Genomic DNA, 18857 nt, shown 5'->3' on the forward strand with positions numbered 1-18857 from the left:
TAAGCGGGGAGGTGAGGAAGAGGAAGGAATCAGTAATGACAGCCAGGATTTGGTTTTGTACAGCTGGATGTATGTTAGTGATTCTACACTGGTAGGGAAGACTGAGAAAGAGGTTTGGAGTATGTGTGGGCTGAAATCAAGAATTCAGTCTTGGACTTGCGTATCCGATTTGAGGTATCTAGGAGACATCTCAGTGGAACTGTCTGGCAGGCAGTTGGATTTGTTTGTAGTGTGGAAGAGATATCTGGGCTAGAGAAATATTAATGGGAGCCATTAAAAAAATACCAGCCATGGTATTTAAGGCCATGAAAATGGATATGATCGCCTAGGAAGCAAGTGTAGAAAGAAGGGAAGAGTAGAGGGGCCACTTTGCATCTTGAGGAATACCAATAGTAAGAGGCCAACAGGACAAGATAAAGCTGCAGAAGAGATTGTGAAGGTTAATGGGAAACTGACAGAGAAAGAGTCATAAAAGCCAAGAGAAGGAAATGTTATAATAGGGAAGGAAAAGCTGAGTTGAATGCAGCCCATGGATTGTGTAAATTGATGATGAACATATATGTTGGAATGTGAAACATATTAATAGTAACAAAAGCAGCTTCTGAGATGTGTTTGCAAAATATACTAAAAGCAAAGTTAAAAAAATCAAGTAACAGTTTGGGAGAAAAATATTCATATACACACGCACACACAAACACATACAAAGAATACTATCTATAATATAACAAGCTATAATTGAAATCCTATAATTTGATAAAAGACAACTTAATTGGAAAGAAATGGGCAAAGGATATGATTAAAAAGTTCTTAGCAGAAGAAAGGTGATGCTCAATCTTACTCATAATTATAGAATTGTCAATAAATAAAGAGATACCATATTTTTCTCTTTCAGTTGTAAAATATCAAAATAGTTCATAATATCCAGAGTAACTGCCTTACTCTGTTGGTATGTAAAGACGTTTGAAAGACAATGTAGTGGTATCTATCGAACTAAAGCTGCTTATACTGGTTTTCCATTAATTTTACTTCTACAAACATGGCTTGCAGAAACACTTAGGTGTACAAGATTACATCTCATTTACCAAACCTAAGACACTATTGACTGAAAGATGCATCCCAATTTCACAGATATTAAAATGTGAAAATAAGTATACCTTAGAATTGATGTCTGTATACCCTAGAAGACAGTATAAAGAAGTTCACTGCAGCATTGTTTAAAAATTTTTAATTGATTGAAAACTGAATTTTAAGCTGCCATTAAAAGACCAAAAATCTAATGTACTGATATGGAAACATGACTATTACTATTAAGTGAAAAAAATGAATCTGTGAAGTGTTTATAATATGATTCTATTTATAAAGAAAAAGATTAATATATGCATATATCTATAACTTCATTAAAAATATCAGTGGCAACCTTTTTGGAATATTAGCATGGAGATGAAGGATATCTTTTCCTTTTCCTTCATACACATGTGTTTTTATAATTTTTTTTACAAAGATAACATTATTTTTGCAAAACAACAACAAAAAATCTCTCCATATTTTAGCCTGAACAGCCTGTTTGGATGAAGTTATCTATTTGGGAATGAGATAGTAAAAAGGGTGACATCTATCTCAGCATTTTTAGATTAAGTTGAGTATTTCATGGTCAGTGACAAGGCTTGTAAAACTTTGGGTTTTGTTTCCAAATCTAGATCTGAATGACTACCAATAGAGTTATGATATAGAAGTTGTAGAGTTATAAAAAGTGGGAACTGGATGATATGGAATTCTGTGGAGGAGCAGGGCTATCATTTTAAGCCAGAAATGTAGAATTTGGAGATGCATGGACATTTTATTTAGGAATATGGAACTTTTTGCCGGGATTTGTCTGTCAGACTTATGTCCTTGGGGCCTAGGGGAGTACCCTGCAAAGACAGCTGCAGGCATGCATTTGGCAGCTACAGCTGACACTGGGAGCAGTGGATCAACAGATGGGCACAGGCCAAGGCAGCTGCCTCAGTATTCACACTAAAGGCTGGGATGAGAAATTAGACAGGGAGTGTTGAAGACACACTGACAGCAACAACACTAATAATTTTTAAAAGCAGCAATGCCATACAAACCTTAAGTATAAATGCCTTCTTAATATATGCTGAAAACTAACATTTTCATTAGTAGGAATGACCAAGCTATCATAAAATAAAGATCTCTAAGGTTATTTAGTCTCTAAAATTTCATTATTCCATACAGATCAAAATATCCTCTTAACCGAAGTCTTTCTCCCCACCACCATGGAGATTTAGGCATTGGAGAAGTGGGGAATAAAATGCCTTACTAATTCTAGTCTTTTGAAGACAGTATGTCTAAGTCCCTAAGATTAAATATAAACCATGTTAGCACAAAGAGACAAAGCTACTACAAGAGGATTTCAAAAGTATAGTAACAAACCAATGGTAAAAAAAAAAAGAAAGAAAATTTCAGGACATTTGAGGAAGCAAGAATATGAAATGGTTATTAGATGATATTGAAGAATTTTGTTATTTTTAATTTAGATGTGATACTGTGTTTATGTTAAAAAACATTAAACTTCAAATATTAATTATGCATGCCCAATAAATTATGGTGAAATGATGTCTGTGATTTACTTCAGTGCCCTTCAGCAAAACATATAGATGGAGCTAAATGGCATAGTATGAAAGCTAAATCAAGGTGATGAGTATGGGGTTTCATTATACCCTGCTCTCTATTCTTATTTACAAACTTCTTATAATAAAAAGATAAAGTACAAATAAGATAAAATTCAAAAGGGAAAAATGTACATGTAGTTGTTTATTGAATTAGCAAAAAAGTTATTGATGCTCACGATGCAGCGGTATTGGGTATTCCAGCCAAGAACACCCCTAATTTCAGAGAGCATGGTTTGAAACAGGGAGACCTGTAGCCTAGTTTAGCCTCAGTTTGTTTACTTAGAAAATGAAAGGATTAGATTGGTTGATTGTTTTGTCGTCTACTGTTCTGAGGCCATAAACTCAAATGGACGCCAATGCCAAGCAGGTAAATCAAATTAATGAACCCGTAAGCGCTTGCCAGCCTAAAAGGGGCGCCTCTTGAGCCAAATGATGCTTTTTGATAAAGTGGGCTCAGGGTTTCCCAGCCTTTTTCCAGATTAGGTAGAAATACAGATTTTTATGTGAAATGAAAGGTTAGTAAATGTTAACAAATGAAAATGTAAAGAAAAATAAAGGTGTAGGAGTGGCTCGGGACCGACCACCAAACTCTGCGATACAAGCCCGCTGTCTGTCTCTGCGCGATCCTCGCGTGCGGCCAGGTAGGACGCTGCAGCGGGGCAGATGAGCACAGTCAGGACGACCAGAAAATTAAAACAGGCGAAGATCGAAACATCCAACAGATTCCAGGGAATGAGTTCTGCTTCAAAACAAGTTTCTTTCAGCCTGCGAGATTTTATCTAAGGATGAAGCTCAACAAACAGAGCTTGAAAAGGAATCCCTCTATACCCTTCGTTAACTCTCCTCTTCCGCAGGCGACAGGGCCTTTGCGCAGGGCAGTGCCATTCCGGGAGCCTGTGATCCCGGTACACTGCAGGCGCCACAGACTTCGCACCCTCGGGGAGCGCCCGGGGACGACCCCGAGCCGCACTCCGAAAGAAATTACGCCTGCGCCTGGCAACCCCAGCGAATTCCCCGCAGGAAAGGAAATTCACAACCGGAAGTTTTGCCTCCGGGTTAGAGCGCTTCCTGTTTGGTAACTAAGGGCGCGAAACGGTTGCTATGGCTCTGGTGGCACATACCTGGGAGGTTTAGCGACTACTCGGGTGGCCTCCGATGCTGCTCACGGGCCAAACGTGAAACCGAGAAGGCGAATCTTTTCCCTGAACCCTGTCTGAGGTTCCCTAACCGTTGGCCATCATGACTAGCGAATTCCTGGCGGAGCTACATTGGGAGGATGGGTTTGCCATCCCGGTGGCTAACGAGGAGAACAAGATACTGGAAGATCAGGTGAAGAAGGCGGGGAAGGTGGGATCTGTGGGGGGCGTTTTCTGTTTGGCAGGAATACCGCAACCTTTTCTCTCTCTTATTTCCTCCCCTGATTCCATCTCTACTCTGTCTAAAGCTGCCCGGCACCTTCTCCTTCCTCCAGTCCTTCTCGGTACTTGTCCGGTAATTGATATTCAGGACTCTACAGCCGGAATCTTTACTCCCTTCTCCTCATTTGAAAACTCTACGGCAGGAGAGGAAGGGCTTGTTCCCCCGCCCACTTTTTCCTTCCTCAGAAACACAGTTTCCAAAGGGACTTCTGAGGTTTGCCTAGCAAAGGTTATTTGCGGATGTTCACGAACAAAACACGTCCTGGCTGACGTTTCTTTTTGAGATTTCGCTCATGAAGTTAAAATTGAAAGTGACTCGAAGAAATGTGACCAAGAGGAATGTTCTAGAAAGAATATAAAATGTGCAGTTTACAGCTTTTCAAAGTGAGGATTAAGTTGTCAGTAAGGATTAAGTTGTCACAGAATGATACATTTTACACTGTAAGTAATATTTTACACCACCTTGCAACCAATGCATAGTGGTTGTTAAAAATTAAGTTGCAACCAGCTCAAGGAAACTTCAAAAACTTTAGCAAAGTTCCATCACATGGCAATCTGTTGTGTGAAAGAGGGTCCAAGAATAGATAATATTTACACTATACAGTGGAAGAGAAGGTTGTTTCTCCTCTGAAAAATAAAAATGAAACTTCACTCTGCTGTTCGAAAGTATTTTTTCAGAATATTTCTGACCTGTTTACTCATGTCTAATCTAGATGGCAGCAGTTTTTTTTTTTTTTTGTATGCTTGTTTGTTTGTTTTTAATGAAGGGCAACATCAGGAAATATAAAAAAATCTAGCACTGACTGCAGAGGAATAATATATTAAAAGGTATCTAGCCCCGGGTTCAGATCCTGCTTATCAGCACTGAGCCTGTTCTGAAAACTGGTGACAAGTGAACTAATTATCTCACAGAGTTCTTACACAGTTCTAAGGACATTAGTGAGGTTATAGTTCCACTCAAATGTTAGTATTTGATATTATTGTCATAATATTTGTCTCACAGGGTTATATATACATGTTATTTATATTAGCTATTAAAAAATATTACGGAGCAATGAAAAGAAGAAGAATGAGGGCCATAATTATTTCACCTAGATAAACTCTGATTTTAAAAGTAACTCGTAAGTTTAAGATACTAAAACAGAAGTTTATTAAATTAAGTATATAAGATATTCTCTCCCAAAAGTATCCACTGTTGACCATAGAAGTGGCTGTCATGATGGTAAATATTCCAGATATCATGGTCTCTGGATGGATATACATATAGAAAAGACAAACAGGAGTATTATAAAACTGGAATCCTACTATATGTGCTGCTTTTAACATAAATTTTAAATTTATTTTACCTGTATTTCGGAGAAGAAAAAGAAAGGAATTGTTGAATGTCAGATATTATTTGATTACAAAAGATAGTGATTGCTAAAAATTCCTTTAACACTAAGGAAAATTACATAAGAAAAAATGAAATGGTTAAGTTTTTGTTTTTAAAAAATTCTTTGTTTCAATTGTAGACAGTATGGATTGACATGCCACTTTTGTTTTAAAATGAAATTAGTTCTCTTCTTTCCACCTTCTTTTACCTCATTAAAAATAGTGGTTTTGTTATTTTTGTATTATCAAAGTATATTTTATTTCCATTCGGTTCAATGCCCTTAATTTATTGTAAATATTTAATCTTAATTTTATATATAAAATGGTTTAATGGTCCTTAATGCAGCCATTTTATTCAATTTATCTTTTCTTGAATTTTTTATTTTGATTCATTTTTTGACTGGTTGGGTTCTGTTGTCAAATAGTTGTTTCAAGAAGGGTCCATAGTACTGTGCCTTTCATTTCTTAGGTTGCCAGTCTGTTTCCTGCTTTAAGTTTGTATTCCTTAAATCATAGTATCAAACCTTCAAGATACTTTCTCCCCACCCAACTCCTTCCTTCTGGAAGCCCGTATTTTCCAATTTTGACTATTTTCCCACAGGCCTTTCCCCAACTATTAACTTGAAAATTTCCTTTATTTCTTTACTGGGTTAATGCTCTCTTTGTTCCCTAGATTACACATCTTTTTCTTTCTTGGATCATTCCCTTATTTTGATGAAATACTTTCTGTGTCTCTGTAAGAAGGTGTATAGGAGGTAAACACTATGTATCTGAGAATGCTTTTATTTATCCTCACATTTGATGGTAATTTGGCTGAGTAGAAGATTCTCAGTTAAAAATGATGGTTTCATGGAATGGCACATATCACCCTATTATTTTCCAGCAGTTGTTGTTGCTGAGTAATCTGATATTAGAATGATTTCCATGTATTTGTCGGTTACTTTTTACTTTTTCTTTATCTAATTTTTTATTAAGGTATTATTGATATACACTTATATGAGGGTTTCACATGAAAAAACAATGTGGTTACTACATTTACCCATATTATCAAGTCCCCACCCATATCCCAATGCAGTCACTGTCCATCGGTGTAGTAAGATGCCACACATTCACTGTTAGCCTTCTCTGTGCTACACTGTTTTCCCCGTGACCCCCCACACCATGTGTACTAAACATAATACCCCTCAATCCCCATCTCCCTCCCTCCCAACCCGCCCTCCTACACTCCTCCCCTTTGGTAACCACTAGTTCATTCTTGGACTCTCCGAGTCTGCTGCCATTTTATTCCTTCAGTTTTGCTTTGTTGTTATACTCCACAAATGAGGGAAATCATTTGGCAATTTTTCTTTCACCATCTGGCTTATTTCGCTGAGCATAATATCCTCCACATCCATCCATGTTGTTGCAAATGGTAGGATTTCTTTCTTTCTTATGGCTGAATAGTATTCCATTCTGTATATGTACCATATCTTCTTTATCCATTCATCTACTGATGAACACTTAGGTTGCTTCCATATCTTGGCTATTGTAAATAGTGCTGCAATAAATATAGGGGGGCATATGTCTTTTTGAGTCTGAGAAGTTGTATTCTTTGGGTAAATTCCTTGCCAGCATTTGTTGTTCTTAGTTTTTTTGATGCTGGCCATCCTTACTGGTGTGAGGTGATATCTCATTGTGGTTTTAATTTGCATTTCCCTGATGATTAGTGATGTGGAGCATCTTTTCATGTGTCTGTTGGCCATCTGAATTTCTTCTTTGGAGAATTGTCTCTTCATATCCTCTGCCCATTTTTTAATTGTGTTATTGCTTTTTGGGTGTTGAAGTGTGTGGGTCCTTTATATATTTTGGATGTTAACCTCTTGTCAGATATGTCATTTACAAATATATTCCCCCATACTGTAGGATGCCTTTTTGTTCTGTTGATGGTGTCCTTTGCCATACAGAAACTTTTTAGTTTGATGTAGTCCCATGTGTTCATTTTTGCTTTTGTTTCCCTTGCTTGAGGAGATGCACTCAGGAAGAAGTTGCTCATACTTATATTCAAGAGATTTTGGTCTATGTTATTTTTTCTAAGAGTTTTATGGTTTCATGACTTACATTCAGGTCTTTGATCCATTTTGAGTTTACTCTTGTTTATTCAGTTAAACAATAATTCAGTTTCATTCTCTTGCATGTAGCTGTTCAGCTTTGCCAACGCCAGTTGTTGAAGAAGCTGTCATTTCCCCATTGTATGTCCATGGCTTCTTTATTGTATATTAATTGACCATATATGGTTAGATTTTATATCAGGGCTCTCTAGTCTGTTCCATTGGTCTATGGCTCTGTTCTTGTGCCAGTACCAAATTGTCTTGATTACTGTGGCTTTGTAGTAGAGCTTGAAGTTGGGGAGCATAATCCCCACTGCTTTATTCTTTCTTCTCAGAATTCCTTTGGCTATTCGGGGTCTCTTGGGGGTCCATATGAATTTTAGAACTATTTGATCTAGTTCATTGAAGAATGCTGTTAGTATTTGGATAGGAATTGCACTGAATGTGTAGATTACTTTAGGCAGGATGGCCATTTTGACAATATTAATTCTATCTATGAGCACAGGATGTGTTTCCATTTATTGGTTTCTTCTTTAATTTCTCTCATGAGTGTTTTGTAGTCTTCAGAGTATAGGTCTTTCACTTCCTTGGTTAGGTTTATTCCTAGGTATTTTTTTTTTTTGATGCAACTGTGAATGAAATTGTTTTCCTGATTTCTCTTTCTATTAGTTCATTGTTAGTGTATAGGAAAGCCACAGATTTCTGTGTATTAATTTTGTGTCCTGCAACTTTGCTGAATTCAGATATTAAATCTAGCAGTTTTGGAGTGGATTCTCTAGGGTTTTTTATGTACAATATCATGTCAACTGCAAACAGAGACAGTTTAACTTTTTCCTTGCCCATATGGATGCCTTTTATTTCTTTGTGTTGTCTGATTGCCATGGCTAGGACCTCCAGTACTATGTTGAATAGAAGTGGGGAGGTGGGCATCCTTGTCTTGTTCCTGGTCTTAAAGGAAAAGTTTTCAGCTTCTTGCTGTTAGGTATAATGTTGGCTGTGCATTTGCCATATAGGGGTAGGGCCTTAATTATGTTGAGATACTTGCCTTCTATACCCATTCTGTTGAGAGTTTTTATCATGAATGGATGTTGAATTTTTTCAAATGCTTTTTCAGCATCTATATGGTTTTTGTTCCTTCTTTTTGTTGATGTAGTGAATGATGTTAATGGATTTTCAAATGTTGTATCATCCTTGCATCCCTGGAATAAATCCTACTTGATCATGATGGATGATCTTTTTGATGTATTTTTGAATTTGGTTTGCTAATATTTTGTTGAGTATTTTTGCATTTATGTTCATCAGGGATATTGGTCTATAATTTTCTTTTTTTGTGGTTTCTTTGCCTGGTTTTGGTATTAGAGCGATGCTGGCCTCATAGAATGAGTACGGAAGTGTTCGTTCTTCTTCCACTCTGGAAAACTTTAAGGAGGATGGGTATTAGATCTTCACTAAATGTTTGATAAAATTTAGTGGTGAAGCCATCTGGTCCAGAGGTTTTATTCTTAGGTAGTTTCTTGATTACCAATTCAATTTCATTGCTGGTAATTGGTCTGTTCAGATTATCTGTTTCTTCCTGGGTCAGTCTTGGAAGGTTGTATTTTTCTAGAAAGTTGTCCATTTCTTCTAGGTTATCCAGTTTGTTGGCATATTATTTTTCATAGTATTCTCTCATAATTCTTTGTATTTCTGTGGAGTCTGTAATGATTTTTCCTTTGTCATTTCTGATTCTGTTTAAGTGTGTAGACTCTCTTTTTTCTTGATAAGCCTGGTTAGGGTTTTATCTGTTTTGTTTATTTCTTGAAGAATCACCTCTTGCTTTCATTGATTGTTTCTATTGTTTTATTCTTCTTGATTTTATTTATTTCTGCTCTAATCTTTATTATGTCCCTCCTTCTACTGACTTTGATCCTCATTTGTTCTTCTTTTTCTAGTTTCATTAATTGTGAGTTTAAAGTGTTCATATGGGATTGTTCTTCTTCCTGAGGTAGGCCTGTATTGAAATATACTTTCCTCTTAGCACGGCCTTGGCTGTGTCTCACAGATTTTGCGGTGTTGAATTATTGTTTTCATTTGTCTCCATATATTGCTTGATCTCTGTTTTTATTTGATCATTGATCCATTGTTTGTTTAGGTGCATGTTGTGAAGCCTCCATGTGTTTTGGGGATTTTTCATTTTCTTTGCATAATTTATTTCTAATTTCATACCTTTGTGGTCTGAGAACCTGGTTGGTACAATTTCAATCTTTTTGAATTTATTGAGGCTCTTTTTATGGCCTAGCATATGATCTATTCTTGAAAATGTTCCATGTGCACTTGAGAAGAATGTGTATTCTGCTGCTTTTGGGTGTAGAGTTCTATAGATGTCTGTTAGATCCATCTGTTCTATTGTGTTGTTCAGTGCCTCTGTCTCCTTATTTTCTGTCTGATTAATCTGTCCTTCAGAGTGAGTGGAATGTTGAAGTCTCCTAGAATGAATGCATTGCATTCTATTTCCCCTTTTAATTCTGTTAGTATTTGTTTCACATATGTAGGTGCTCCTGTGTTGGGTGCATAGATATTTATAATGGTTATATCTTCTTGTTGGATTGACCCATTAATCATTATGTAATGTCCTCCTTTGTCCCTTGTGACTTTCTTTGTTTTGAAGTATATTTTGTCTGATACAAGTACTGCAACTCAATGCTTTTTTCTCCCTAATAGTTGCATGAGATATCTTTTTCCTTCCCTTCACTTTTAGTCTGTGTATGTCTTTGGGTTTGAAGTGAGTGTCTTGTAGGCAGCATATAGATGGGTCTTGTTTTTTTATCCATTCAGTGCCTCTGTGTTTTTTGATTGGTGCATTCTGTCCATTTACATTTAGGGTGATTATTGGTAGGTATGTACTTACTGCCATTGCATGCCTTAGATTCATGGTTACCAAAGGTTCAAAGTTAACTTCCTTACTATCTAAGAGTCTAATTTAACTCACTTAATATGCTATTTCTAAACACAATCTAAAGGTTCTTTTTTTCTCCTCCTTTTTCTTCCTCCTCCATTCTTTGTATGTTAGGTATCATATTCTGTACTCTTTGTCTATCCCTTGATTGACTTTGGGGATAGTTTATTTAATTTTGCATTTGCTTAGTAATTAACAGTTATACTTTCTTTACTGTGGTTTTATTACTTCTGGTGAGAGCTATTAAATTTTAGGACCACTTCCATCTATAGCAGTGCCTCCAAAATACACTGTAGAGATGGTTTGTAGGAGGTAAATTCTCTCAGCTTTTGCTTATGTGAAAATTGTTTAATCCCTCCTTCAAATTTAAATGGTAATCTTTATGGATAAAGTAATCTTGGTTCGAGGCCCTTCTGCTTCATTGCATTAAATACATCATGCCACTCCTTTCTGGCCTGTAAGGTTTCTGCTCAGAAGTCTGATGATAACCTGATGGGCTTTCCTTTGTATGTGATCTTATTTCTCTCTCTGGCTGTTCTTATCCTTGATCTTTGCCATTTTAATTATTATATGTCATGGTGTTGCTTCCTTGGGTCTCTGTGTTGGGTGATCTGTGCACCTCCATGGCCTGAGAAATTATCTCCTTCCCCAGATTGGCAAAGTTTTCAGCAATTAGCAAACCCTTTTTCTCTCTTCTTTTTCTGGTACACCTATAATGCAAATATTGTTCTGTTTGGATTGGTCACACAGTTCTCTCAATATTCTTTCATTCTTAGAGATCCTTTTTTCTCTCTGTGCCTCAGCTTCTTTGTATTCCTCTTCTCTAATTTCTGTTTCATTTATCATCTCCTCCACCATATCTAATCTGCTTTTAATACCCTCCATTGTGCTCTTCAGTGATTTCATCTCTGATTGGAATTTATTCCTGAGTTCTTGAATATTTTTCTGTACCTCCTTGAGCATGTTCATGATTTTTATTTTGAAATCTCTTTCAGGAAGATTCATGAGGTCAATTTCATTTGAATCTTTCTCAGGTGTTATATTCATAATTTTACTTTGAACCAGGTTTCTTTGGCATTTCACATTTGTATATGGTGCCCTCTAGTGTCCAGAAACTCTACTCTCTGGAGCTGCTCAGCCCCTGAAGCAATGTCAGGCATCTCGGGAGAGTGGTATTGGTACCTTGGGGGAGGAAAGAGCTGGTTACTGTTTCCCAGATGCTATGCCTGCCTCCACTGCCAGAACCATTGGGCCGAGCACACAGGTATAAGCCTCTATGCTTTGTATTTGTAGTTGGTGTAGACAGGGCTTCCCTCTGGCTGGCCTAATGCCAGGGTAGGATTTGCTGGTTTGCAAGCCAGGTGGGGCTGGCTGGGAGAAAGGTGCAGTAGGCTGTTTATCATGGAGGGGGTCCTTGGAGCTGTGTAGCCAGCCAGGCAGCTGGAGCACCTGAAGACTGAGAAAACTCCCAACCTGCTGGGCAGAGTGCACCTGGACGATTTTGTCCACCTGTCCTTTCTCCTGAGCAGTAAGTTCTGTGCAATCCTTGCCCCTTTAGCAGCCCTCTTGCTGTTAGGAAGTCTCTCAGACTGCCCACCTTTCTTTTGTCCCAGAGAAGCTGGTTATGGATCCCTGCTTTCCACAAGAAGCTGGAATCTCAGTCTCTCCAGGTATTCTGCCTGTTTTAGCTTACCATCACCCTAATCATGATAGTATCATGAAAGCACCATGTAATGTAGGTTTGTGCTCCCAGAGCAGATCTCTGGAGTTAGGTATTCAGCAGTCCCAGGCTTCCACTCCCTCCCTGCTCCATTTCTCTTCCTCCCACCAGTGAGCTGGGGTGGGGGAAGGGCTTGGGTCCTGCTGGGCCATGGCTTTGGTACGTTACCCTGTTCCATGAGGTTTATTCTTTTCTCCAGGTGTATGCAGTTTGGTGCAGCCCTTTTTCCTGTTGCTCTTTCAGGATTAGTCATATTAATTATATTTTCATATTATATGAGATTTTAGGAGGAAGCCTCTGTCTCACCTCTCATGCCACTGTCTTTTTAATCCAATTGCTGTAGATTACTTTTTTAATCTCTGGAAGCTTTTAGGGTTTCATTTCATTTTTGCACTGCAATTTTTTTGTTTTGGCAACTACATCAATCATATTTTCAACTTTGGGGTTATTTTCTTCTTGCTTTTTTTGGTACATGGTCGTGTTTGAAGAGTATAGTATCATTTACAATCCCTCTGAGTGTGTGTGGGTGTGTGTTTAGTTCTTATCTTTCATATCATGAATTATCCGTTTCCTTTGGGATCTTTCTATTGGTTTGTTTATTTTGATATCTCTCACATGATGTAAGTTTTCAATAAATATTTTGTGGTCCTTGAATTGAACATCCTTTGTTATTTAAGAAGTAATAAAATGTTTGGGAACTCAGTGGAGAAAGAATTACCAACTTGTGGAGAGTTAATCATCATGTTTTCATTTAAAAAATAGATGCTTTTTCTCTGGGTTCATTATGCAATAATAAAAATAATTAATGAAGAAAATAAAAGTCATAAAGCTGTATGTACCAAATAACAACAACTAAGTATGTAAAAATGAAAGTATTATAAATACAAGAAGAGTTTAACAAAAATACAGTTTTAGTGGAATATTTCAATATTAACCTCCTCAGAATTAGATAATTCTAATAGACAAAAGTAAGGATATAAATGCTATGAAAAATACAATTAAAAATAAAAACATAGAGAGTATATATACCTTAAATAGAGAGTATACATTTAAAAAAATTTTAAGAAACATTTGTAAAAGTGGATCATGTACTAGACCAAAATGAAAATGTTAATGCATTAAAAGTGAATGATAGATCTTAAAGACATGCCAAGTTGAATACTCTGGACACAAAAGTGCAAATACTGTACTGATTCCACTTATATAAGATGCCTAGAGTAATCAAATTCATAGACACAAAGTAGAATGGTGATGTCTGGGGGCTTGAGGAAAGGGGAACAGGGACTTGGAATTTAGGTGGTAAAGGTTGCACAACCATTGTATTGAATGCCCCTGTAATGTACACTGAAAGACAGTTTGAATGTCAAATTTTGTCAGGTATATTTTACCAAAAATTTAAAAAATGAGTGATAGAAATTTTATAGGTCACATTTTCCGATCAAAAGACAATTGGATTTATAATAAATTATTTAAAAATTATTCTCTACTTTTATGGACTGAGTATTTCTGTCCCTATCCCTTCCAATTCACATGTTGAAGCCTTACCCCCCAGTGTGATAGGACATGGAGGTAGGGCTTTCAGAAGGTCATTAGGTTTAGATGAGATTATGAGGGTGGGGGCCGTGATGGGATTAGTGGCTTTAGGAGAAGGGAAGAGAGACCGAGCTTGCCCTCTTTGTGCCATGTGAGGATGCAGTGAGAAAGCAGCCCTCTGCAAGTCAGGAAGAGAGATTTTACTGGAATTGAATTGTCTGGCACCTCAAACATAGACTTCCCAGACTCCAGGACTATAAGAAATAAATTTATTGTTTAAGCCACTCAGTCTATGATATTTTGTTATGGCAGCTTGGGTAACTAAGGCAACCATCATAAATGCTTAGGCAAGTTACTCAAAAATATACTCTTGGACAACTCTTATACCAAAGAGAAATTGAAAGGGAAAAGTCACCTTTAAGACAACAAAAAAGGAGACTGTTTCTTACCCATATCCATGGGAAACAGCAGATATCTTACATGAAGAAAACTTACAAACTTTAAATGCCTTCATTTTAAAATCACTGTCTTAATTGGCTTGGGTTGCTATAACAAAATACCATAGACTGAATGACTTAAGAAACAGACATCTCTCAAAGTTCTGAAGGCTAGAAGTCAGTATCAGGGTGCCAGTTGGGTTCTGGTGAGAGCCCCCTTCCTAGTCTGCGGATGGCTGTCTTCTTGCTGTGTGCTCACATGGCAGAGAAAGAGTGAGCTCTTGTGTTTTCTAACTCTTCTTACAAGGACACTAATCCCATCATGAGGGCTCTACACAAACATGCAGTCAATAACCATCAGTGAGACAAAAAGGAAAAATTTTAACAACTCCATTTAAATTTTAAAAAAGAACAGAAAAGTAAACAAAAAGGGTATTATAATAAAAACTGAAATTAAATAAAAAGCAAAGTGATTTCACTCATCTATGGAGCATAAGAACAAAGCAAAAACTGAAGGAACAAAACAGCAGCAGACTCACAGAACCCAAGAATGGACTAACAGTTACCAAAGGGAAAGGGACTGGGGAGGATGGGTGAGAAGGGAGGGATAAGGGGGAAAAATGGGGCATTACGATTAGCACACATAATGTAGCAGGGGGTGAGGGGCACGGGGAAAGCAGTATAGCACAGAGAAGACAAGTAGTGACTCTATAGCATCTTACTAAGCTGATGGACAGTGACTGTAATGGGGTAGGTGGTGGGGACTTGATAATGGGGAAATCTAGTAACCACAATGTTGCTCATGTAATTGTGTATTAATGACACCAAAAAAAATCTACATGAAAACATTGAAAAAAAGAGTCATCTACCCTTTAAAAAAGTAAAAAATAAAAAGAGCAAAAAATATGTATTTAATATTACTTAGCAAGTTTAATACAACACAAGATTCAACAAATGAGTAAATTAGTATTTTCTTTCTTCCTTAGTTAAAAATTCAGACATATTCTTCTGCACTTAAGTGGATTATGTTGAGCACCTCCCAGGTTGTAGCCTCAACTTTGGGAACCACAGCTCAAGATTATAAAGGAAGCATATATATATATATATATATATATATATATATATATATATATTTTTTTTTTTTTTTATTTGAGCTTTTATAGTGCTTTGAGGGGTGACATAGTCTTATAGTCCTGAGACTTATCGTGTAATTTCCTGAAGTTTTGTTGGTTAGTTTGTTTTGCATTTACATTGTTTTGTATCTGCTTAGGGTTCTAATTCAGAGGCACACAAAATACTTTCTGAAACACATTCTAAGCTCATGAGGATTAGTTGTTCTGTTAAGATTAACCAAAATTTATTGGTTTTGAAAAAGAGTTTAGGGAGTAACTACTACTATGCCTTGTGTCCAGCTACTTTTAAAATTCGTGGTTCATGCTCTGTGTTCTTGTTACATCTTGTTACTATGCTCTTATTTATTTTAGAGTTCTAGTGGTTTAGTTATGGAATAGAATATAATTTTTTCCCTTTAAGTACTGCTGTATGAAAAATGCATTTTCATAGTAGGCTCTGCTAATGCTACAAATCTGAGAGATTTCTATTCTCTTTTATTGTGGTGCTAATTTTCCCTCAGTAATCTCTAAATTGCAACATTATTTTATAATATTTAAAAGATCAGTAGATTTTAAGTTCAAATGAATATTTAAAGAAGCAAAGTTAGATGATTTAATTTCTATTTGATTTTAGGTCCTTTAATATGGTAAAAACTTAGTAGGACTTTGGTTAATCATGGCAGTTATTATTTACAGTTGTCAAAGCTGCAGGATGAACGGTCAAGCTTGCAAGATCAGCTACGTGACTATGAAGATCGAATTAGTGCTATGGCTTCTCACTTCAAAAATGTTAACCAAGAGTTCTCATTTACACAGGTACAATAATGGTGAAATTCATGTGGATTACATCATGTGTAGTCATGGAACATTTCATATTGCATTTGCAATTGTAATTTTATTTTAGAGATATAATAGGAAAATTTAGCACAACTACACTGTTGTGAAACTAACCTTGAACCTGGAAATTGGTAAAAAAAAAAAAAAAAGGCTTTGAGGAACACACTACTAACACCAAGTTCAAGGATTATCTCATATGAAAGGAGAAATCATTCAAACAGTCTAATATAATATTAGGCAGCAGATTATATGAGAAAGGTACAGTGATGGCAGTGAGAAATTATGGGTTTAAGCGGAAACAGATCTACTATAAAACAATAGAGTTTCCATCAACTTTTTAATTTTTCAGCGCAACCTATTGGGACCATTTTGAATGGAGGCAAACAGTCTACAAACTTCAGTAGCTTTTAGAGCACCGTGGTATTTTATCATAGTTTAAGAAGTGGAATTTATAATGACAATCCTGAGATAATAGAAAAGTTAAATCATATTTAGGAGACTATTTAGGATAACCAAGAAAAATATAATGCATTTTAGGAATATTAATACACATAATAAAAATTAAAGCTTAGAGTGATTAATTCAGTAAGCATCTGTGTTATGGACAATCTATTCCTGTGTAGAACTGCATTCCCTGATGATGCCCAGGAAATTAGACAGCTCAGCAAATCAGCACTGGAAAGTTTATGAGCTTCCATCTCAGACTAGTCCTTAGAAAATGCATCTACCTTTCTTTGACAAAGAATGTAATTCTTAAAAATGAACAAAGCCATGTTTTTAATACCAGTTTATAATTAATATAGATAAATAACTATTTTATGATTTGCAAGTCTTAATAAGTTGCAGATTTAATGAACTTAAAAACAATGCTCAGGAATTTTTTAATCCTTTTATGAATAATTAGTAAGCTGTTTGGAATAAAATATTTTCATCAATTTATTAAACTGCTGAATTAGGGATTGAGAGAGACTTGAGAGAAATATACTTACTCTGTAGTTATAATTCATTAGAGTCAACCCTCAATTTAACAGGAAAATAGAGAAAAAAGAATAAACTTCCTACAAACTAAAAGCTTTAATGATGTAAAGCTAATACCGATGGTGATAACTTTGAAGAACTACAAGATCAGTAGTCAACAAATACTATTTTATTAAGTAAAACTTAACACAAAGGCACGATTGCATATTAATATATTTTAGGAAATATTTACAACCATTAGTGTCTGCATAGTCATTTTAAACATTATCTCTGTTGATTAGAATATGTAATCAATTCCTATAAACAATGCATTTCCCAAGTATTTTTTAATCAATTTCATTTATTATTTTTAAGTAAATATTGAGTTACATTTTTTTATGTTTCACTGTATAAACTTTGGTTTTCTGCAGTTGCCCTAGACCAACATAGTATCTGAAAACTGCTGACCAAGATTTGACCATAGCAAATCCCATGAACTGATTTTCTTAAAACTAGTAAGCAATACCAATCATACTGAATCACAAAGTCTAACATGGTATAGTTTTCAGAAATAGAATTAATGGTATTTAATCTAAACATTATGTGGGACCTTTTTTTTTTGTCCAGTGGATTATTATATGTTACAGTATTCAAATCTAAGAAGTCTTTCTACCTTATATATGATTCTGCAGTCTCTTTGCAAAGCCAGGGAGCATGAGATTGAAAGTGAAGAACATTTCAAGATCATCGCTGAAAGAGAACTAGGACGAGTCAGGGATGAAATCCAAAGACTGGGAAATGAGATGGCTTCAATACAGGAGAAGAAAAGTGATAAGGAAGTATGCGCTCAAATTTGGTGCTATTGTTCCTTCTTCCCTCACTAAAGAAAACTGAGTTTTTTTTTCTGTAGGGGGAAGGCATTCATTAGTTTCCTGATACTTACTTTCATTGCTTTTTGGACAATGAAAGGCACATGGAGCTGTGATTTGAAAGAAGCAATGATAGAATGGTGTGTTTATTTTCCTAATATTCATATACTAAATATTCATTGAAACTTACTATGTGTCAACTACCCTGTTGGCTGCCTGTCACACCATGCTAGGCATAATTTATTTATAAGCGCTATATTTTTAAAAGCAACATTCTGAAAAAATCACTTTTAATTTTGCATTTCATTTTTCATCAAAATTTTAGCCTTTCATATTAATTTATCAGTTTGTGACTCTAATATTAAACTACTGTAGTCTGTTTTTCTCTTTTCCTTGATTTTTAATTATCTGATTTGGGAACCTCTTCCAAATTTGATACTTCTCTTTACATATGAATATCCATATGGAAATGCATATATAATATATATATATATGTATGTATGTATACATACACACATTTTATTAATTGGCATTTGTTTGCATATTGATCTGTTTTCTTTTATGAATCTAGGTGTTAAGTGAATACTTTTATAAAAATATTTTTATTTCCTTAACTACATATTTATTTCAGTTAGAAGTGCTTCTAAAATCTCGAGATAAGAGAGCTCTTAGAGGCAGCAGTCTGATTGGAAATGGGGCTGAAGGAGACTTGTCTTGGGCTTAGTTAGCATATCAAGCATATTATTTTTACTTATTTAAAATTGCATATCTGCTTGGGGTGGCTTTGGTGCAGTGATGAATGCAATTACTGGGGGAGCTACTTTAAAGCCTTTTTAAGTAATCTTCTGTCCAACCACTGTCCTCAACTTTGTATAATCATTTCACCTCTATTTTACAACTAAGGAATTA

General features: G+C 35.8%; 1 protein-coding gene across 2 annotated transcripts in view; it reads left to right on the top strand.

Moving 5' to 3' along the window:
* Positions 1–3686: 3686 nt before the first annotated feature.
* The window catches only part of CCDC39 (coiled-coil domain 39 molecular ruler complex subunit), a 38981-nt gene continuing 23810 nt past the window's right edge, over positions 3687–18857 (top strand). The window contains exons 1-3 of one of the 2 annotated variants that reach the window (XM_073232013.1): positions 3687–4001; positions 15982–16101; positions 17772–17918. In XM_073232013.1, coding sequence (XP_073088114.1) covers positions 3912–4001; positions 15982–16101; positions 17772–17918 — 357 coding nt within the window. In that variant the 5' untranslated portion in view covers positions 3687–3911. The remainder of the gene's footprint in view (positions 4002–15981; positions 16102–17771; positions 17919–18857) is intronic. The other variant, XM_017672928.3, reaches the window with a different exon arrangement.

The sequence above is a fragment of the Manis javanica genome, chromosome 3, assembly GCF_040802235.1.
Source record: "Manis javanica isolate MJ-LG chromosome 3, MJ_LKY, whole genome shotgun sequence".
Classification (NCBI taxonomy): domain Eukaryota; kingdom Metazoa; phylum Chordata; class Mammalia; order Pholidota; family Manidae; genus Manis; species Manis javanica.